General features: G+C 49.2%; 1 protein-coding gene across 2 annotated transcripts in view; it reads right to left on the bottom strand.

The window, feature by feature from the left end:
• LOC134533270 (medium-chain acyl-CoA ligase ACSF2, mitochondrial-like) overlaps positions 1–22,776 on the bottom strand; it is a 206,844-nt gene that overhangs the window by 10,791 nt on the left and 173,277 nt on the right. The window contains exon 11 of one of the 2 annotated variants that reach the window (XM_063370713.1): positions 2,986–3,127. The exons of the other annotated variant lie outside the window; for it this stretch is intronic. Coding sequence (XP_063226783.1) covers positions 2,986–3,127 — 142 coding nt within the window. The remainder of the gene's footprint in view (positions 1–2,985; positions 3,128–22,776) is intronic. 2 annotated transcript variants of the gene reach the window in all.

Here is a 22,776-nt window from a genome sequence, read left to right as displayed (position 1 = left end):
TCCTTTAGCTTTGAAATATTGCACATACATAACCTTTGAAGAGAGCACAGGTGGTACGAGATGAGTTTGTTAAAATAGATTTTCAACTGCAAAATAAACGTGTGACATGTAAAAGCATACCTAGTATATATTTTTAAATACTTATACTATAACTACATATTTACATAATTCACTAAGGAAGTTTATTTACTAGATTTACAGGAACAACCGAACGAAAATATCCATTCTAAGCAACCATTTTATCACATCATAATTTATTTTAGAAAATTTCAAGGTTATGCACGTTTTGGTTTTACTGGTTCACCTTCGAAAGAATCGATATAAACGCTCGTCTGTATTAGTGCATTAACTAGACAGGTAGCGCTAGTGGTATAAATATTTGGATACTGTACATCCTTTAAAATGCAGCCTTTCAACTGTGGGTGCATTTGTTAAGGGATGTAAGGACGTGAATTTACTGGACGCATCCATAGGTATTCGGATACAGCTATGAATTTTGCGGAAAACAATAACAGATGATTTGTATTTCAAAACACGTTACCTCCTATTCACCAATGTAATGGAATGATTTTAACTTATTACCTGGGAAAGTAAAAATTATTTGTCAAAACCTGCTTACATTACATTTGAATTACATTTCGTAAATACTTGTCAGCTTTTAAAACTGTGTACTGAGTATGGATATGTACATACTTCAAGCCACTTCGAAAACACCCTTGGTGTAATGTAAACATGTGCTGCATCCAGTTTGCTTTTACAACTATACATGCAATATTATTTATAACAATTATTAGTTTAACTATAACTTACCACTCATAATGTTATCAGATAATTCTTGTGATGTATCTGGAACATATTCTTCACCAGATGACTCACAACAGCTAGTACTCATTTTAATATTATAATACACACTTTTCTTCCACTGTTGCAATCATAGAGAAAAGGCTATAAAGTTACATGGACTTGGTTCTCTATGGCTGTGAAGCCAACGCGGAGTTTGTTCTCCAATTGTTGCTACTAATGCTATCTGTCGGGCGGAAAATGCACTGTGGGCTTGGATCATTATGGCAGTGAATATAACATGGTTTTTATATACTTGTACATGAACTATCTCCAAATGAGAAAAATATGGACTTGGTCCACTATGGTTGTGAACCCCTCATATTACAATTTAAATTGCAGAAAAAAATCATGTTTCATAGCCACACAAATAGTGAGTGTGTGTCATTTCTCTATGTCCACGAGGTCTCACCGCGTCAATTTTCTGCTTGGAGCGAACCCGTCCGCTTAATTAAATAAACAGCTTTTATCGTTGAATGATTTCATGATTTATTTAATGAAAATATGCTCTCATAAAAAATTAGTTAGATAGACATTCAATAGGTGTCTTTCTCTCACTCTCTCTCTCTCTCTCTCTCTCTCTCTGAAATGTATGTAGCTTGCTCGCGGGTCAGTAATGCAGACAATCTTTACATTCTAGCTCGAGACGGAAAAAACAGTAAATGTGGTTTACAAAGACATTTTATGAAGTGTCTTCCCGTCATTACATTTGAAGGTAGAAACATATTTACTCAAAATTTAGGTAGTAACATATTTTTATTGCAAAGACTGAAATAGAGGTGAGAAAAATTATAATTTGTGAACATAAGAAAACTACTACAACTGTATCAACTGTTATGTTATAATGTTAAAATTTCTAAATGGTGCAAGATAATACAAAATTCCATGCGGAAAAAGTCGTGAGTAGCAGATACGTATAGTTATAGGTGTGGGGCTATGCATGCTGATTTTTCATATACTGCATGGATGCGAACATGTAAGAATAATCTATCTATCTTACTATAATAAAACAGTACTTTTTCTGTCTGTCTGTTTGTACGCGATTTTGATGAAATTTTGTGTGTGAGTTCACGGGGATTCGAGGATGGTTTAGATTCACAATTGGATATTTTATCTCGATTCTGAGTTAAGAAAAACTAAAAATACACGCTTTAAAAGCAAAAAAAACTAAGCATTGTTGATAATTAGCCTCCATGGCAACGGGCTTTTGCATTGTTGTTGCCTTCTGCGCAACCATGGGAAAGGTTTTTGGTAACGGCAGTGGCGTGCCCAAGAGGAAGGGTATGTATAATGAGAAGATACAAAATGTCCAGCGTAGAAATACTTACCGTCATATCCATATCTCACAAAAAGTACATTTGGGCAGGACAATGTCTGTCGGGTCCGCTAGAAAGATATATAGAGAGATAGAGATATAAATAGAAATATAGAGAGAGTTATAGAGATATACATAGAGAGATAGAGAATTAGAGAGATAAAGAGAGATGCTTAGTATACGTTTAAAAAATTACAGAAAAAAAGTTGATTGAGGCATTGCAACGCATGCCGGGCATTATCTAGTATACATATATATATATATATATATAGCTTCGGAACTTATGCATTGCATGGTCATACCAACCTCCTAGGGTCTTCATCACATGTCATGGCAACTGATTGATGAAATTATTTCTTATAACCCAAAAGTTTTTTTAATTTTTGTAGGGTTTACTAGAGTGGTATTTTTTTGTTATTTAGGAATTAGGTTTTATACAACAAATTAAAGAGCTCTTTTAAACTTTGCACAATTGTTTTCAGATATTTCCAATATATTTTCGTCACTTTATTTTATTTACCACCAAAGTAATTTAACACTACAAAAATTGTAAGTGAAAATGTTTTTATTAATATCTATCACAAATATTGTAAGGTAATTGTTGTTTATTAGAAGACATTGATAATAATCTGAGTTAACCGCTCAAAATTAGTAAGAAGTTTCGTGACAACTGACTTGTGTGTCATCTAACATAATTTAAACTTAATTTGTAATTTTATTTTTTTGATAAAACATATTTTGAGTAACAGTAAATTTTTGTACGAGTAATAGTGATTTTATAGCACAAGAATGTTTGAGTTAGCAAAGATCTATGTAAATGCCTTACTTACCTGAACGTCTGCGACATCAGGATGAGTAAGGAAAAACTCTTCAACCTCCCTGGGGAATATGTTGTCACTGCCTCTTATTATTACGTCCTTTATCCGGCCAACTACTTTGCAAAATCCATCCTCGTCCAGGATTACACGATCCCTGAATAAAATATGAAAATAATTCCATAAAATTAAAAACAGCACCAGCAGTTCAGTCAATTTATTATATTTTCATTAACAAGTTGTATTGATGTGATTTCTAAATGAATTAATTCAAAGATTTTTTTTCTTTCTGTGTTTGTATGAAAACAAAATGTGAAATAAAATATAAGCTAAAACCAAATTTAAATCATTGTGTAAGACATTACTGTATAATATTATACGATATATAGTTATAATATATTTGGTTATTATACAACCCGCGTAAATATCCGAAGGCTGCATGGAAAGTGAAAAATTTTACGAATCTAAGAAAATTCTTTGAAGGCAGGATAAATGAGATAGTTTATGCAACAATATATAATTGTTGTATAATATAATAAAATGTTAAAAAAATAGGCAAGAACTTACATTTATAGTATAACTGTTTAAATACTAATTGTCTGATGTAATCCTCAGCAACTTTTAGTTCATAGCTATCCGACTGAAATTACAAAACAACTTACTATCGTGACATGTTCTCATGAACAACATCCCTTACGAATAAAAGAAATATTGACAGACTTTGCAGCCTTAAACAATTGAGAAATAAATTATTATAACTAACCGAGTGAGATAGCGAAATGGTAAAAGTCGAAACTGCAGTCGGGAGGAGCAGGGTTCCAATCCAGAGCTTCGGAATTTCTATGGTTTCCCGAGATATTCCTAGACGGGTGTAGTGTTGGTTCCTCACTGTAGGTCAAGGACAACTCCTTCCCCCTTTCCCTTTCCGAGTTACCTGACGTGTGATGCGCGTGTCCGCCATTACGGCTACGGAAAACTCCTTCCCCACTTTAGCCTTTCCGAGTTACCTGACGTGTGATGCGCGTGTCCGCCATTACGGCTACGGACAACTCCTTCCCCACTTTCCCTTGCCGAGTTACCTGACGTGTGATGCGCGAATCCGCCATTACGGTTACGGACAACTCCATCCCCACTTTCCCTTGCCGAGTTACCTGACGTGTGATGCGCGTGTCCGCCATTATGGCTACGGACAACTCCTTCCCCACTTTAGCCTTTCCGAGTTACCTGACGTGTGAAGCGCGTGTCCGCCATTATGGCTACGGAAAACTCCTTCCCCACTTTAGCCTTTCCGAGTTACCTGACGTGTGATGCGCGTGTCTGCCATTACGGCTACGGACAACTCCTTCCCCACTTTCCCTTGCCGAGTTACCTGAAGTGTAATGCGCGTGTCCGCCATTATGACTACGGACAACTCCTTCCCCACTTTCCCTTGCGGAGTTACCTGATGTGTGATGCGCGTGTCCGCCATTATGGCTACGGACAACTCCTTCCCCACTTTAGCCTTTCCGAGTTACCTGATGTGTGAAGCGCGTGTCCGCCATTATGGCTACGGAAAACTCCTTCCCCACTTTAGCCTTTCCGAGTTACCTGACGTGTGATGCGCGTGTCTGCCATTACGGCTACGGACAACTCCTTCCCCACTTTCCCTTGCGGAGTTACCTGATGTGTGATGCGCGTGTCCGCCATTATGGCTACGGACAACTCCTTCCCCACTTTAGCCTTTCCGAGTTACCTGATGTGTAAGGGCGTGTCCGCCATTACGGCTACAGACAACTTCTTCCCCACTTTCCCTTGCCGAGTTACCTGACGTGTGATGCGCGTGTCCGCCATTACGGCAACGGACAACTCCTTCCCCACTTTCCCTTGCCGAGTTACCTGACGTGTGATGCGCGTGTCCGCCATTACGGCTAAGGAACAACTACTTCCCCACTTTAGCCTTTCCGAGTTCCCTGATGTGCGATGCTTGTGTCCGCCATTACGGCTACAGACAAATCCTTCCCCACTTTCCCTTGCGGAGTTACCTGATGTGTGATGCGCGTGTCCGCCATTATGGCTACGGACAACTCCTCCCCCACTTTCCCTTGCCTGAGTTACCTGATGTGTGATGCGCGTGTCCGCCATTATGGCTACGGACAACTCCTTCCCCACTTTCCCTTGCGGAGTTACCTGATGTGTGATGCGCGTGTCTGCCATTATGGCTACAGACAACTCCTTCCCCACTTTCCCTTGCCGAGTTACCTGACGTGTAATGCGCGTGTCCGCCATTATGGCTACGGAAAACTCCTTCCCCACTTTCCCTTGCGGAGTTACCTTATGTGTGATGCGCGTGTCCGCCATTACGGCAACGGACAACTCCTTCCCCACTTTCCCTTTCCAAGTTACTTGACATGTGATGCGCGTGTCCGCCATTATGGCTACGGACAACTCCTTCCCCACTTTCCCTTGCCGAGTTACCTGATGTGTAATGCGCGTGTCCGCAATTATGGCTACGGACAACTCCTTCCCCACTTTAGCATTTCCGAGTTACCTGATGTGATGGGGGCGTGTCCGCCATTACGGCTACAGACAACTCCTTCCCCACTGTCCCTTGCCGAGTTACTTGACGCGTGAAGCGCTGATCCGCCATTACGGCAACGGACAACTCCTTCCCCACTTTCCCTTGCCGAGTTACCTGACGTGTGATGCGCGTGTCCGCCATTACGGCTACGGACAACTCCTTCCCCACTTTAGCCTTTCCGAGTTCCCTGATGTGATATGCTTGTGTCCGCCATTACGGCTACGGACAACTCCTTCCCCACTTTCCCTTGCCGAGTTACCTGACGTGTGATGCGCGTGTCCGCCATTATGGCTACGGACAACTCCTTCCCCACTTTAGCCTTTCCGAGTTACCGGATGTGTGATGCGCGTGTCCGCCATTACGGCTACAGACAACTCCTTCCCCACTTTCCCTTGCCGAGTTACCTGACGTGTAAGCACGTGTCTGCCAAAACAGCTACGGACAACTCCTTCCCCACTTCCCCTTGCCGAGTTACCTGACGTGTGATGCGCGTGTCCGCCATTATGGCTACGGACAACTCCTTCCCCACTTTAGCCTTTCCGAGTTACCTGTCGTGTGATGCACGTGTCTGCCATTACGGCTACGGACAACTCCTTCCCCACTTTCCCTTGCCGAGTTACCTGACGTGTGATGCGCGTGTCCACCATAATGACTACGGACAACTCCTTCCCCAATTTCCCTAGCGGAGTTACCTGATGTGTGATGCGCGTGTCCGCCATTATGGCTACGGACAACTCCTTCCCCACTTTAGCCTTTCCGAGTTACCTTATGTGTGGGGGCGTTTCCGCCATTACGGCTACAGACAACTTCTTCCCCACTTTCCCTTGCCGAGTTACCTGACGTGTGAAGCGCGTGTCCGCCATAATGACTACGGACAACTCCTTCCCCACTTTCCCTTGCCGAGTTACCTGACGTGTGATGCGCGTGTCCGCCATTACTGCTACGGACAACTCCTTCCCCACTTTAGCCTTTCCGATTTCCCTGATTTGCGATGCTTGTGTCTGCCATTACGGCTACAGACAACTCCTTCCCCACTTTCCCTTGCGGAGTTACCTGACGTGTGATGCGCGTGTCCGCCATTATGGCTACGGACAACTCCTTCCCCACTTTCCCTTGCCGAGTTACCTGATGTGTGATGCGCGTGTCCACCATTATGGCTACAGACAACTCCTTCCCCACTTTCCCTTGCGGAGTTACCTGATGTGTGATGCACGTGTCCGCCATTATTGCTACGGACAACTCCTTCCCCACTTTCCATTGCGGTGTTACCTGATGTGTCATGCGCGTGTCCGCCATTATGGCTACGGACAACTCCTTCCCCACTTTAGCCTTTCCGAGTTACCTGATGTGTGGGGGCGTGTCCGCCATTATGGCTACAGACAACTCCTTCCCCACATTCCCTTGCCAAGTTACCTGACGTGTGAAGCGCGTGTCCGCCATTACGGCAACGGACAACTCCTTCCCCACTTTCCCTTGCCGAGTTACCTAACGTGTGATGCGCGTGTCCGCCATTACAGCTACGGATAACTCCTTCCCTTCTTTAGCCTTTCCGAGTTCCCTGATGTGATATGATTGTGTCCGCCATTACGGCTACGGACAACTCCTTCCCCACTTTCCCTTGCCGAGTTACCTGACGTGTGATGCGCGTGTCCGCCATTATGGCTACGGACAACTCCTTCCCCACTTTAGCCTTTCCGAGTTACCGGATGTGTGTTGCGCGTGTCCGCCATTATGGCTACGGACAACTCCTTCCCCACTTTCCCTTGCGGAGTTACCTGATGTGTGATGCGCGTGTCCGCCATTATGGCTACAGACAACTCCTTCCCCACTTTCCCTTGCCGAGTTACCTGACGTGTAATGCGCGTGTCCGCCATTATGGCTACGGACAACTCCTTCCCCACTTTCCCTTGCGGAGTTACCTGATGTGTGATGCGAGTGTCCGCCATTACGGCAACGGACAACTCCTTCCCCACTTTCCCTTGCCAAGTTACCAGACGTGTGATGCGCGTGTCCGCCATTATGGCTACGGACAACTCCTTCCCCACTTTCCCTTGCCGAGTTACCTGATGTGTAATGCGCGTGTCCGCCATTATGGCTACGGACAACTCCTTCCCCACTTTAGCCTTTCCGAGTTACCTGATGTGATGGAGGCGTTTCCGCCATTATGGCTACGGACAACTGCTTCCCCACTTTCCCTTGCCGAGTTACCTGACGTGTGATGCGCGTGTCCACCATTACGGCAACAGACAACTCCTTCCCCACTTTCCCTTGCCGAGTTACCTGACGTGTGAAGCGCGTGTCCGCCATTATGGCTACGGACAACTGCTTCCCCACTTTCCCTTGCGGAGTTACCTGATGTGTGATGCGCGTGTCCGCCATTATGGCTACGGACAACTCCTTCCCCACTTAAGCCTTTCCGAGTTACCTGATGTGATTGGGGCGTGTCCGCCATTACGGCTACAGACAACTCCTTCCCACTTTCCCTTGCCGAGTTACTTGACGTGTGAAGCGCTGGTCCGCCATTACGGCAACGGACAACTCCTTCCCCACTTTCCCTTGCCGAGTTACCTGACGTGTGATGCGCGTGTCCGCCATTACGGCTACGGACAACTCCTTCCCCACTTTAGCCTTTCCGAGTTCCCTGATGTGATATGCTTGTGTCCGCCATTACGGCTACGGACAACTCCTTCCCCACTTTCCCTTGCCGAGTTACCTGACGTGTGAAGCGCGTGTCCGCCATTATGGCTACGGACAACTGCTTCCCCACTTTCCCTTGCGGAGTTACCTGATGTGTGATGCGCGTGTCCGCCATTATGGCTACGGACAACTCCTTCCCCACTTTAGCCTTTCCGAGTTACCTGATGTGTAAGGGCGTGTCCGCCATTACGGTTACAGACAACTTCTTCCCCACTTTCCCTTGCCGAGTTACCTGACGTGTGATGCGCGTGTCCGCCATTACGGCAACGGACAATTCATTCCCCACTTTCCCTTGCCGAGTTACCTGACGTGTGATGCGCGTGTCCGCCATTACAGCTACGGACAACTCCTTCCCCACTTTAGCCTTTCCGAGTTCCCTGATGTGCGATGCTTGTGTCCGCCATTACGGCTACAGACAACTCCTTCCCCACTTTCCCTTGCGGAGTTACCTGATGTGTGATGCGCGTGTCCGCCATTATGGCTACGGACAACTCCTCCCCCACTTTCCCTTGCCTGAGTTACCTGATGTGTGATGCGCGTGTCCGCCATTATGGCTACGGACAACTCCTTCCCCACTTTAGCCTTTCCGATTTACCTGATGTGTGATGCGCGTGTCCGCCATTATGGCTATGGACAACTCCTTCCCCACTTTCCCTTGCGGAGTTACCTGATGTGTGATGCGCGTGTCTGCCATTATGGCTACAGACAACTCCTTCCCCACTTTCCCTTGCCGAGTTACCTGACGTGTAATGCGCGTGTCCGCCATTATGGCTACGGACAACTCCTCCCCCACTTTCCCTTGCCTGAGTTACCTGATGTGTGATGCGCGTGTCCGCCATTATGGCTACGGACAACTCCTTCCCCACTTTAGCCTTTCCGATTTACCTGATGTGTGATGCGCGTGTCCGCCATTATGGCTATGGACAACTCCTTCCCCACTTTCCCTTTCCAAGTTACTTGACGTGTGATGCGCGTGTCCGCCATTATGGCTACGGACAACTCCTTCCCCACTTTCCCTTGCCGAGTTACCTGATGTGTAATGCGCGTGTCCGCAATTATGGCTACGGACAACTCCTTCCCCACTTTAGCCTTTCCGAGTTACCTGATGTGATGGGGGCGTGTCCGCCATTACGGCTACAGACAATTCCTTCCCCACTGTCCCTTGCCGAGTTACTTGACGTGTGAAGCGCTGGTCCGCCATTACGGCAACGGACAACTCCTTCCCCACTTTCCCTTGCCGAGTTACCTGACGTGTGATGCGCGTGTCCGCCATTACGGCTACGGACAACTCCTTCCCCACTTTAGCCTTTCCGAGTTCCCTGATGTGATATGCTTGTGTCCGCCATTACGGCTACGGACAACTCCTTCCCCACTTTCCCTTGCCGAGTTACCTGACGTGTGATGCGCGTGTCCGCCATTATGGCTACGGACAACTCCTTCCCCACTTTAGCCTTTCCGAGTTGTCGGATGTGTGATGCGCGTGTCCGCCATTACGGCTACAGACAACTCCTTCCCCACTTTCCCTTGCCGAGTTACCTGACGTGTAAGCACGTGTCTGCCATAACAGCTACGGACAACTCCTTCCCCACTTCCCCTTGCGGAGTTACCTGACGTGTGATGCGCGTGTCCGCCATTATGTCTACGGACAACTCCTTCCCCACTTTAGCCTTTCCGAGTTACCTGTCGTGTGATGCACGTGTCTGCCATTACGGCTACGGACAACTCCTTCCCCACTTTCCCTTGCCGAGTTACCTGACGTGTGATGCGCGTGTCCGCCTTTACGGCAACGGACAACTCCTTCCCCACTTTCCCTTGCCGAGTTACCTGACGTGTGATGCGCGTGTCCACCATAATGACTACGGACAACTCCTTCCCCAATTTCCCTAGCGGAGTTACCTGATGTGTGATGCGCATGTCCGCCATAATGGCTACGGACAACTCCTTCCCCACTTTAGCCTTTCCGAGTTACCTGATGTGTGGGGGCGTGTCCGCCATTACGGCTACAGACAACTTCTTCCCCACTTTCCCTTGCCGAGTTACCTGACGTGTGAAGCGCGTGTCCGCCATAATGACTACGGACAACTCCTTCCCCACTTTCCCTTGCCGAGTTACCTGACGTGTGATGCGCGTGTCCGCCATTACGGCTACGGACAACTCCTTCCCCACTTTAGCCTTTCCGAGTTCCCTGATTTGCGATGCTTGTGTCCGCCATTACGGCTACAGACAACTCCTTCCCCACTTTCCCTTGTGGAGTTACCTGACGTGTGATGCGCGTGTCCGCCATTATGGCTACGGACAACTCCTTCCCCACTTTCCCTTGCCGAGTTACCTGATGTGTGATGCGCGTGTCCACCATTATGGCTACAGACAACTCCTTCCCCACTTTCCCTTGCGGAGTTACCTGATGTGTGATGCACGTGTCCGCCATTATGGCTACGGACAACTCCTTCCCCACTTTCCCTTGCGGTGTTACCTGATGTGTCATGCGCGTGTCCGCCATTATGGCTACGGACAACTCCTTCCCCACTTTAGCCTTTCCGAGTTACCTGATGTGTGGGGGCGTGTCCGCCATTACGGCTACAGACAACTCCTTCCCCACATTCCCTTGCCGAGTTACCTGACGTGTGAAGCGCGTGTCCGCCATTACGGCAACGGACAACTCCTTCCCCACTTTCCCTTGCCGAGTTACCTAACGTGTGATGCGCGTGTCCGCCATTACAGCTACAGATAACTCCTTCCCCACTTTAGCCTTTCCGAGTTCTCTGATGTGATATGATTGTGTCCACCATTACGGCTACGGACAACTCCTTCCCCACTTTCCTTGCCGAGTTACCTGACGTGTGATGCGCGTGTCCGCCATTACGGCTACGGACAACTCCTTCCCCACTTTAGCCTTTCCGAGTTACCGGATGTGTGTTGCGCGTGTCCGCCATTATGGCTACGGACAACTCCTTCCCCACTTTCCCTTGCGGAGTTACCTGATGTGTGATGCGCGTGTCCGCCATTATGGCTACAGACAACTCCTTCCCCACTTTCCCTTGCCGAGTTACTTGACGTGTAATGCGCGTGTCAGCCATTATGGCTACGGACAACTCCTTCCCCACTTTCCCTTGCGGAGTTACCTGATGTGTGATGCGAGTGTCCGCCATTACGGCAACGGACAACTCCTTCCCCACTTTCCCTTGCCAAGTTACCTGACGTGTGATGCGCGTGTCCGCCATTATGGCTACGGACAGTTCCTTTCCCACTTTCCCTTGCCGAGTTACTTGATGTGTAATGCGCGTGTCCGCCATTATGGCTACGGACAACTCCTTCCCCACTTAAGCCTTTCCGAGTTACCTGATGTGATGGGGGCGTGTCCGCCATTACGGCTACAGACAACTCCTTCCCACTTTCCCTTGCCGAGTTACTTGACGTGTGAAGCGCTGGTCCGCCATTACGGCAACGGACAACTCCTTCCCCACTTTCCCTTGCCGAGTTACCTGACGTGTGATGCGCGTGTCCGCCATTACAGCTACAGACAACTCCTTCCCCACTTTAGCCTTTCCGAGTTCCCTGATGTGATATGCTTGTGTCCGCCATTACGGCTACGGACAACTCCTTCCCCACTTTCCCTTGCCGAGTTACCTGACGTGTGATGCGCGTGTCCGCCATTATGGCTACGGACAACTCCTTCCCCATTTTAGCCTTTCCGAGTTACCGGATGTGTGATGCGCGTGTCCGCCATTATGGCTACAGACAACTCCTTCCCCACTTTCCCTTGCCGAGTTACCTGACGTGTAAGCGCGTGTCTGCCATAACAGCTACGGACAACTCCTTCCGCACTTCCCCTTGCCGTGTTACCTGACGTGTGATGCGCGTGTCCGCCATTATGGTTACGGACAACTCCTTCCCCACTTTAGCCTTTCCGAGTTACCTGACGTGTGATGCACGTGTCTGCCATTACGGCTACGGACAACTCCTTCCCCACTTTCCCTTGCCGAGTTACCTGACGTGTGATGCGCGTGTCCGCCATTACGGCAACGGACAACTCCTTCCCCACTTTACCTTGCCGAGTTACCTGACGTGTGATGCGCGTGTCCGCCATAATGTCTACGGACAACTCCTTCCCCAATTTCCCTTGCGGAGTTACCTGATGTGTGATGCGCGTGTCCGCCATTATGGCTACGGACATCTCCTTCCCCACTTTAGCCTTTCCGAGTTACCTGATGTGTGGGGGCGTGTCCGCCATTACGGCTACAGACAACTCCTTCCCCACTTTCCCTTGCCGAGTTACCTGACGTGTAAAGCGCGTGTCCGCAATTATGGCTACGGACATCTCCTTCCCCACTTTCCCTTGCGGAGTAACCTGATGTGTGATGCGCGTGTCCGCCATTATGGCTACGGACAACTCCTTCCCCACTTTCCCTTGCGGAGTTACCTGATGTGTGATGCGAGTGTCCGCCATTACGGCAACGGACAACTCCTTCCCCACTTTCCCTTGCCAAGTTACCAGACGTGTGATGCGCGTGTCCACCATTATGGCTACGGACAACTCCTTCCCCACTTTCCCTTGCCGAGTTACCTGACGTGTGATGCGCGTGTCCGCCATTACGGCTAAGGAACAACTACTTCCCCACTTTAGCCTTTCCGAGTTCCCTGATGTGCGATGCTTGTGTCCGCCATTACGGCTACAGACAAATCCTTCCCCACTTTCCCTTGCGGAGTTACCTGATGTGTGATGCGCGTGTCCGCCATTATGGCTACGGACAACTCCTCCCCCACTTTCCCTTGCCTGAGTTACCTGATGTGTGATGCGCGTGTCGGCCATTATGGCTACGGACAACTCCTTCCCCACTTTCCCTTGCGGAGTTACCTGATGTGTGATGCGCGTGTCTGCCATTATGGCTACAGACAACTCCTTCCCCACCTTCCCTTGCCGAGTTACCTGACGTGTAATGCGCGTGTCCGCCATTATGGCTACGGAAAACTCCTTCCCCACTTTCCCTTGCGGAGTTACCTTATGTGTGATGCGCGTGTCCGCCATTACGGCAACGGACAACTCCTTCCCCACTTTCCCTTTCCAAGTTACTTGACATGTGATGCGCGTGTCCGCCATTATGGCTACGGACAACTCCTTCCCCACTTTCCCTTGCCGAGTTACCTGATGTGTAATGCGCGTGTCCGCAATTATGGCTACGGACAACTCCTTCCCCACTTTAGCCTTTCCGAGTTACCTGATGTGATGGGGGCGTGTCCGCCATTACGGCTACAGACAACTCCTTCCCCACTGTCCCTTGCCGAGTTACTTGACGTGTGAAGCGCTGGTCCGCCATTACGGCAACGGACAACTCCTTCCCCACTTTCCCTTGCCGAGTTACCTGACGTGTGATGCGCGTGTCCGCCATTACGGCTACGGACAACTCCTTCCCCACTTTAGCCTTTCCGAGTTCCCTGATGTGATATGCTTGTGTCCGCCATTACGGCTACGGACAACTCCTTCCCCACTTTCCCTTGCCGAGTTACCTGACGTGTGATGCGCGTGTCCGCCATTATGGCTACAAACAACTCCTTCCCCACTTTAGCCTTTCCGAGTTACCGGATGTGTGATGCGCGTGTCCGCCATTACGGCTACAGACAACTCCTTCCCCACTTTCCCTTGCCGAGTTACCTGACGTGTAAGCACGTGTCTGCCAAAACAGCTACGGACAACTCCTTCCCCACTTCCCCTTGCCGAGTTACCTGACGTGTGATGCGCGTGTCCGCCATTATGGCTACGGACAACTCCTTCCCCACTTTAGCCTTTCCGAGTTACCTGTCGTGTGATGCACGTGTCTGCCATTACGGCTACGGACAACTCCTTCCCCACTTTCCCTTGCCGAGTTACCTGACGTGTGATGCGCGTGTCCACCATAATGACTACGGACAACTCCTTCCCCAATTTCCCTAGCGGAGTTACCTGATGTGTGATGCGCGTGTCCGCCATTATGGCTACGGACAACTCCTTCCCCACTTTAGCCTTTCCGAGTTACCTGATGTGTGGGGGCGTTTCCGCCATTACGGCTACAGACAACTTCTTCCCCACTTTCCCTTGCCGAGTTACCTGACGTGTGAAGCGCGTGTCCGCCATAATGACTACGGACAACTCCTTCCCCACTTTCCCTTGCCGAGTTACCTGACGTGTGATGCGCGTGTCCGCCATTACTGCTACGGACAACTCCTTCCCCACTTTAGCCTTTCCGATTTCCCTGATTTGCGATACTTGTGTCCGCCATTATGGCTACAGACAACTCCTTCCCCACTTTCCCTTGCGGAGTTACCTGACGTGTGATGCGCGTGTCCGCCATTATGGCTACGGACAACTCCTTCCCCACTTTCCCTTGCCGAGTTACCTGATGTGTGATGCGCGTGTCCACCATTATGGCTACAGACAACTCCTTCCCCACTTTCCCTTGCGGAGTTACCTGATGTGTGATGCACGTGTCCGCCATTATGGCTACGGACAACTCCTTCCCCACTTTCCCTTGCGGTGTTACCTGATGTGTCATGCGCGTGTCCGCCATTATGGCTACGGACAACTCCTTCCCCACTTTAGCCTTTCCGAGTTACCTGATGTGTGGGGGCGTGTCCGCCATTATGGCTACAGACAACTCCTTCCCCACATTCCCTTGCCGAGTTACCTGACGTGTGAAGCGCGTGTCCGCCATTACGGCAACGGACAACTCCTTCCCCACTTTCCCTTGCCGAGTTACCTAACGTGTGATGCGCGTGTCCGCCATTACAGCTACGGATAACTCCTTCCCCACTTTAGCCTTTCCGAGTTCCCTGATGTGATATGATTGTGTCCGCCATTACGGCTACGGACAACTCCTTCCCCACTTTCCCTTGCCGAGTTACCTGACGTGTGATGCGCGTGTCCGCCATTATGGCTACGGACAACTCCTTCCCCACTTTAGCCTTTCCGAGTTACCGGATGTGTGTTGCGCGTGTCCGCCATTATGGCTACGGACAACTCCTTCCCCACTTTCCCTTGCGGAGTTACCTGATGTGTGATGCGCGTGTCCGCTATTATGGCTACAGACAACTCCTTCCCCACTTTCCCTTGCCGAGTTACCTGACGTGTAATGCGCGTGTCCGCCATTATGGCTACGGACAACTCCTTCCCCACTTTCCCTTGCGGAGTAACCTGATGTGTGATGCGAGTGTCCGCCATTACGGCAACGGACAACTCCTTCCCCACTTTCCCTTGCCAAGTTACCAGACGTGTGATGCGCGTGTCCGCCATTATGGCTACGGACAACTCCTCCCCCACTTTCCCTTGCCTGAGTTACCTGATGTGTGATGCGCGTGTCCGCCATTATGGCTACGGACAACTCCTTCCCCACTTTAGCCTTTCCGATTTACCTGATGTGTGATGCGCGTGTCCGCCATTATGGCTATGGACAACTCCTTCCCCACTTTCCCTTGCGGAGTTACCTGATGTGTGATGCGCGTGTCTGCCATTATGGCTACAGACAACTCCTTCCCCACTTTCCCTTGCCGAGTTACCTGACGTGTAATGCGCGTGTCCGCCATTATGGCTACGGACAACTCCTTCCCCACTTTCCCTTGCGGAGTTACCTTATGTGTGATGCGCGTGTCCGCCATTACGGCAACGGACAACTCCTTCCCCACTTTCCCTTTCCAAGTTACTTGACGTGTGATGCGCGTGTCCGCCATTATGGCTACGGACAACTCCTTCCCCACTTTCCCTTGCCGAGTTACCTGATGTGTAATTTGCGTGTCCGCAATTATGGCTACGGACAACTCCTTCCCCACTTTAGCCTTTCCGAGTTACCTGATGTGATGGGGGCGTGTCCGCCATTACGGCTACAGACAACTCCTTCCCCACTGTCCCTTGCCGAGTTACTTGACGTGTGAAGCGCTGGTCCGCCATTACGGCAACGGACAACTCCTTCCCCACTTTCCCTTGCCGAGTTACCTGACGTGTGATGCGCGTGTCCGCCATTACGGCTACGGACAACTCCTTCCCCACTTTAGCCTTTCCGAGTTCCCTGATGTGATATGCTTGTGTCCGCCATTACGGCTACGGACAACTCCTTCCCCACTTTCCCTTGCCGAGTTACCTGACGTGTGATGCGCGTGTCCGCCATTATGTCTACGGACAACTCCTTCCCCACTTTAGCCTTTCCGAGTTGTCGGATGTGTGATGCGCGTGTCCGCCATTACGGCTACAGACAACTACTTCCCCACTTTCCCTTGCCGAGTTACCTGACGTGTAAGCACGTGTCTGCCATAACAGCTACGGACAACTCCTTCCCCACTTCCCCTTGCGGAGTTACCTGACGTGTGATGCGCGTGTCCGCCATTATGTCTACGGACAACTCCTTCCCCACTTTAGCCTTTCCGAGTTACCTGTCGTGTGATGCACGTGTCTGCCATTACGGCTACGGACAACTCCTTCCCCACTTTCCCTTGCCGAGTTACCTGACGTGTGATGCGCGTGTCCGCCATTACGGCAACGGACAACTCCTTCCCCACTTTCCCTTGCCGAGTTACCTGACGTGTGATGCGCGTGTCCACCATAATGACTACGGACAACTCCTTCCCCAATTTCCCTAGCGGAGTTACCTGATGTGTGATGCGCATGTCCGCCATAATGGCTACGGACAACTCCTTCCCCACTTTAGCCTTTCCGAGTTACCTGATGTGTGGGGGCGTGTCCGCCATTACGGCTACAGACAACTTCTTCCCCACTTTCCCTTGCCGAGTTACCTGACGTGTGAAGCGCAAGTCCGCCATAATGACTACGGACAACTCCTTCCCCACTTTCCCTTGCCGAGTTACCTGACGTGTGATGCGCATGTCCGCCATTACGGCTACGGACAACTCCTTCCCCACTTTAGCCTTTCCGAGTTCCCTGATTTGCGATGCTTGTGTCCGCCATTACGGCTACAGACAACTCCTTCCCCACTTTCCCTTGTTGAGTTACCTGACGTGTGATGCGCGTGTCCGCCATTATGGCTACGGACAACTCCTTCCCCACTTTCCCTTGCCGAGTTACCTGATGTGTGATGCGCGTGTCCACCATTATGGCTACAGACAACTCCTTCCCCACTTTCCCTTGCGGAGTTATAGATGTGTGATGCACGTGTCCGCCATTATGGCTACGGACAACTCCTTCCCCACTTTCCCTTGCGGTGTTACCTGATGTGTCATGCGCGTGTCCGCCATTATGGCTACGGACAACTCCTTCCCCACTTTAGCCTTTCCGAGTTACCTGATGTGTGGGGGCGTGTCCGCCATTACGGCTACAGACAACTCCTTCCCCACATTCCCTTGCCGAGTTACCTGACGTGTGAAGCGCGTGTCCGCCATTACGGCAACGGACAACTCCTTCCCCACTTTCCCTTGCCGAGTTACCTAACGTGTGATGCGCGTGTCCGCCATTACAGCTACGGATAACCCCTTCCCCACTTTAGCCTTTCCGAGTTCCCTGATGTGATATGATTGTGTCCACCATTACGGCTACGGACAACTCCTTCCCCACTTTCCTTGCCGAGTTACCTGACGTGTGATGCGCGTGTCCGCCATTACGGCTACGGACAACTCCTTCCCCACTTTAGCCTTTCCGAGTTACCGGATGTGTGTTGCGCGTGTCCGCCATTATGGCTACGGACAACTCCTTCCCCCCTTTCCCTTGCGGAGTTACCTGATGTGTGATGCGCGTGTCCGCCATTATGGCTACAGACAACTCCTTCCCCACTTTCCCTTGCCGAGTTACTTGACGTGTAATGCGCGTGTCAGCCATTATGGCTACGGACACCTCCTTCCCCACTTTCCCTTGCGGAGTTACCTGATGTGTGATGCGAGTGTCCGCCATTACGGCAACGGACAACTCCTTCCCCACTTTCCCTTGCCAAGTTACCTGACGTGTGATGCGCGTGTCCGCCATTATGGCTACGGACAGTTCCTTTCCCACTTTCCCTTGCCGAGTTACCTGATGTGTAATGCGCGTGTCCGCCATTATGGCTACGGACAACTCCTTCCCCACTTAAGCCTTTCCGAGTTACCTGATGTGATGGGGGCGTGTCCGCCATTACGGCTACAGACAACTCCTTCCCACTTTCCCTTGCCGAGTTACTTGACGTGTGAAGCGCTGGTCCGCCATTACGGCAACGGACAACTCCTTCCCCACTTTCCCTTGCCGAGTTACCTGACGTGTGATGCGCGTGTCCGCCATTACGGCTACGGACAACTCCTTCCCCACTTTAGCCTTTCCGAGTTCCCTGATGTGATATGCTTGTGTCCGCCATTACGGCTACGGACAACTCCTTCCCCACTTTCCCTTGCCGAGTTACCTGACGTGTGATGCGCGTGTCCGCCATTATGGCTACGGACAACTCCTTCCCCACTTTTGCCTTTCCGAGTTACCGGATGTGTGATGCGCGTGTCCGCCATTACGGCTACAGACAACTCCTTCCCCACTTTCCCTTGCCGAGTTACCTGACGTGTAAGCGCGTGTCTGCCATAACAGCTACGGACAACTCCTTCCCCACTTCCCCTTGCCGTGTTACCTGACGTGTGATGCGCGTGTCCGCCATTATGGTTACGGACAACTCCTTCCCCACTTTAGCCTTTCCGAGTTACCTGACGTGTGATGCACGTGTCTGCCATTACGGCTACGGACAACTCCTTCCCCACTTTCCCTTGCCGAGTTACCTGACGTGTGATGCGCGTGTCCGCCATTACGGCAACGGACAACTCCTTCCCCACTTTACCTTGCCGAGTTACCTGACGTGTGATGCGCGTGTCCGCCATAATGTCTACGGACAACTCCTTCCCCAATTTCCCTTGCGGAGTTACCTGATGTGTGATGCGCGTGTCCGCCATTATGGCTACGGACATCTCCTTCCCCACTTTAGCCTTTCCGAGTTACCTGATGTGTGGGGGCGTGTCCGCCATTACGGCTACAGACAACTCCTTCCCCACTTTCCCTTGCCGAGTTACCTGACGTGTAAAGCGCGTGTCCGCAATTATGGCTACGGATATCTCCTTCCCCACTTTCCCTTGCGGAGTAACCTGATGTGTGATGTGCGTGTCCGCCATTATGGCTACGGACAACTCCTTCCCCACTTTAGCCTTTCCGAGTTACCTGATGTGTGGGGGCGTGTCCGCCATTACGGCTACAGACAACTTCTTCCCCACTTTCCCTTGCCGAGTTACCTGACGTGTGAAGCGCGTGTCCGCCATAATGACTACGGACAACTCCTTCCCCACTTTCCCTTGCCGAGTTACCTGACGTGTGATGCGCGTGTCCGCCATTACGGCTACGGACAACTCCTTCTCCACTTTAGCTTTTCCGAGTTCCCTGATTTGCGATGCTTGTGTCCGCAATTACGGCTACAGACAACTCCTTCCCCACTTTCCCTTGCGGAGTTACCTGATGTGTGATGCGCGTGTCCGCCATTATGGCTACTGTGCCGTGTATTAAGTATTTAGGCACGTTTTATTTAAAAAATTTTGTAATCTTAAATATTTTTGGAAATATTATATATTTTTTTTCTCTCTCTCTCCTCTTATTTTCTTTACGGCCAGGCCCTCAGCCTCTGTTCTCAGAGGCCAGCTGATTTTCTTTCCCAGCCTCATGCTAGGCTAGCATTCTGGCTAATATTTCTCCCGCCTCCAGGCACGTCGGAGCCGGTAACGTTATTTCTTCGCGGGTCTCCTTTTGCTAAGAGCAGCTTGTGAAGCAGTGCTGAGCCCTGCTAACTCTGTCACGAATCGGTATAAGGTTCACTAGCAGCAAGACACGACAGGAGGATCCCGTGGGCCTTGTGTCCCACAGACCATGCGTTTTTTGAAGCCACCCCCGCCTGCTCACCCACCCTCTCTTCTTAGAAGTGGCTAGGAGCGACGACCGCTCGAGTGCGTTAACCGAATTCAAGGCCATCTCAGGCTTCACAGCCGCAGTTACGATTCTGCACCTTAACGACACCTAGCGACGGCTGTGGTAACTAATGCCACGGGTGAGGCGTCGGCAGCGCCGACACTACCGCGCTCGCGCGGAGGTAACGACAACCTCTCCCCTCCTTATGTCTCAGGCCGCTAGGTGGCACCACTGGTTACTCCATTAACCCCCTAGCTTGACACTCTCGTCGGTCACTAGTCGATTTATTAGTACTTCCTCTCGCCACCAAAAGATAGCGCCTCAGTCGCGCAGTCACTCCAGTAAGATCTATTTTTTTTATGCCGGACACCTTCGGGTGGACTCGGTAATTTTCGGCTCAGAGCCTACCCCCCCTCCCATTCTCTAGAGACCCCGCGCTTATGATATCCTGGTGAGATCCCGCTCTGGACTTACTTCGGTGCGCGCCTCCTGACTGACTGGTACCGTTTGTATCTGCGATCTTCTGCGAATCATCGACATCGTATATTATGTAGTCTTCTCAGACTAAAGGGATGGAGTCCCTAGCTAAAATTATTAACCAGTCAGTAGTTTAGTTGAAAGTACCTAGAGAAACCTAGTATTTTTTTATATTTTTTTTTATTTAATCATGATGACTTCCGTGGCTACCGCGAATCGTGGTTCGAGTTTGCGGAGACGAGACGCCCTCTCCTGAGCGCCAGGACCAACACCCTGTTTTGGTAAGTCTTGACGTCATCCCCCCTTTTTAATTTCCCGCTATTGGCCTTTTGCGCCATTTAAGTATACTGTCTGGAAACAGGTCTAATTCTTTGGAATTTGGACTTTTGTTTCAGACAGGGTTCCAAGTTTGGGGCAACCAAAATCCTCTGCCAGAACCTCTGGAGTCGGTTCCTGCGCAGTATCCAACATCATTAGGCCTACTACCTTGATCACCGTCTACCTACAGCCCCGGGTGATACCCGCATAATTCTATCTTTTATTTACGAACCCAAGATTAGTGTAACCCAGTTAAGACAGCGGACAGTAAAAGGCAGTTCGAGGAGAAGAAATTTATATTATGTTTTGGAAGGACTATATGTACAATCTTTAAAGTTACTAATGTTAATTTCATTCTTGTTTTTAAATATTTTAATTTTTGTTATACATTGAGGGCCGGCCCTATCGTAAATAACGTTAAGGAATATCATATAATAAGTGTAATTGTGAGTTATGTAAATAAGATCACTTATCAATGAAAAACAGTCTTTACTAAGGAAAATTTAATCTATAAAAAAAAAGAACAATGATTAATAAAATAAGGAAGTCTATAGACGTAACAGTTGTTTTTATTTATTTAATATATAATAACGATCCTTTTACTCCCAAGTATTTGTAGGGAATCCCTAAATTTTCTTTGTTTACTCCTAGTGTCGCCTCTGTTGTTGACTTTTATAGTTATTAATTGAGGGCCTCAGTAATCAAAGCTTCCAAATCTTTTAACCTTATTATTAAATTATTCTTTAGACACTTGGGGTATTACAAAATGGTAGCAGAGCATGGTTACGTCTATAGGCATACCTAATTTGAAAGGTCATACCTAAAATTAAAATTTAAAAAAAAAAAAAAAAAAATTATATTTTTTTTGTCACTTAGAATCTTTTTGTAGTAAGTAATTTGTGAACTGTCCGCTGATACACGTAGTAGCTAAATTGACCCTTGAATTTTAAAATTATCATAAGTTTTGTGTGTTTACATTTGAGTGCGCACTGTGAGCAGCTGGCTTGCTGCCCGCCCACGCAACTCGGGCCGCGCGCGTGGCTTATCAACAGAGAGGTGTCCGCTGGACAAGATACTCCCTCCCCCCACACCCCTAGTTAAAGGCGCTGCGCGCCAAGGTCAGTCCTGCCGGCTGACGTGACGTTCCTTGTAGGTACCCTGTTGTGCAAGCTAACCTGACAGCTTGTTACACCCGAGTACACTGTTCATTTCCCGACGCGCGTAGTAATAATAATAATAAATTATGAAGGCACATACTTCCCACGCAAAAAAGCAATTGTTTTAATCATAAGCTAGATTTAAGTGTATACCTAAGTTTAAAGTTTAAGAGATAATTTTAAGAGGGTAGTGTTTTGTTTTGTGTAATACTATGAATCCGGACAGGATGATTACTCCGGAGCTATTACTAGTAGATGAATTAAGTTACGAGTTGCAGTTGCGTAATTTACCAACTACTGGAAATGCGCAAGAGCTGCGAAAGAGGCTTCGAGCCGCAGTACGTGATAAGTTACCTACCTCAGTACATAATCTAAATTTAGAAATACTCGAGGAATTCAATATAGCTTGCTCCAAATTTTACGACATAGCTGCTTTCGTAAGTTATTCAGATGTGGAAGAGAATTTGCCCAATGTAAAGCGACACATTATGCGATTAGAGCATGTCACCAGACGACTGGAAAATCTTGTGGTACTTTCCGCAGATGTGCTCAATGGTGTTTATCGAACAGAGCTAAATCGTTGTCTGCAACAGACAAATGCCTTCCAAATTAAATTGAAAGCTAGGGCAGCCCAATTAGAAACGCAACAGGACCTCCGGGCCAACATTGCCCAGGCAGAAAACCTAGGAATGGAAACACTAGGAAAGGTAGTGAGTGAAAATCCGGAATTT

The sequence above is a fragment of the Bacillus rossius genome, chromosome 6, assembly GCF_032445375.1.
Source record: "Bacillus rossius redtenbacheri isolate Brsri chromosome 6, Brsri_v3, whole genome shotgun sequence".
Lineage (NCBI taxonomy): Eukaryota > Metazoa > Arthropoda > Insecta > Phasmatodea > Bacillidae > Bacillus > Bacillus rossius.
Note: the sequence above shows the minus strand (reverse complement) of the source record. Positions and strands in the feature narration are given on the sequence as shown.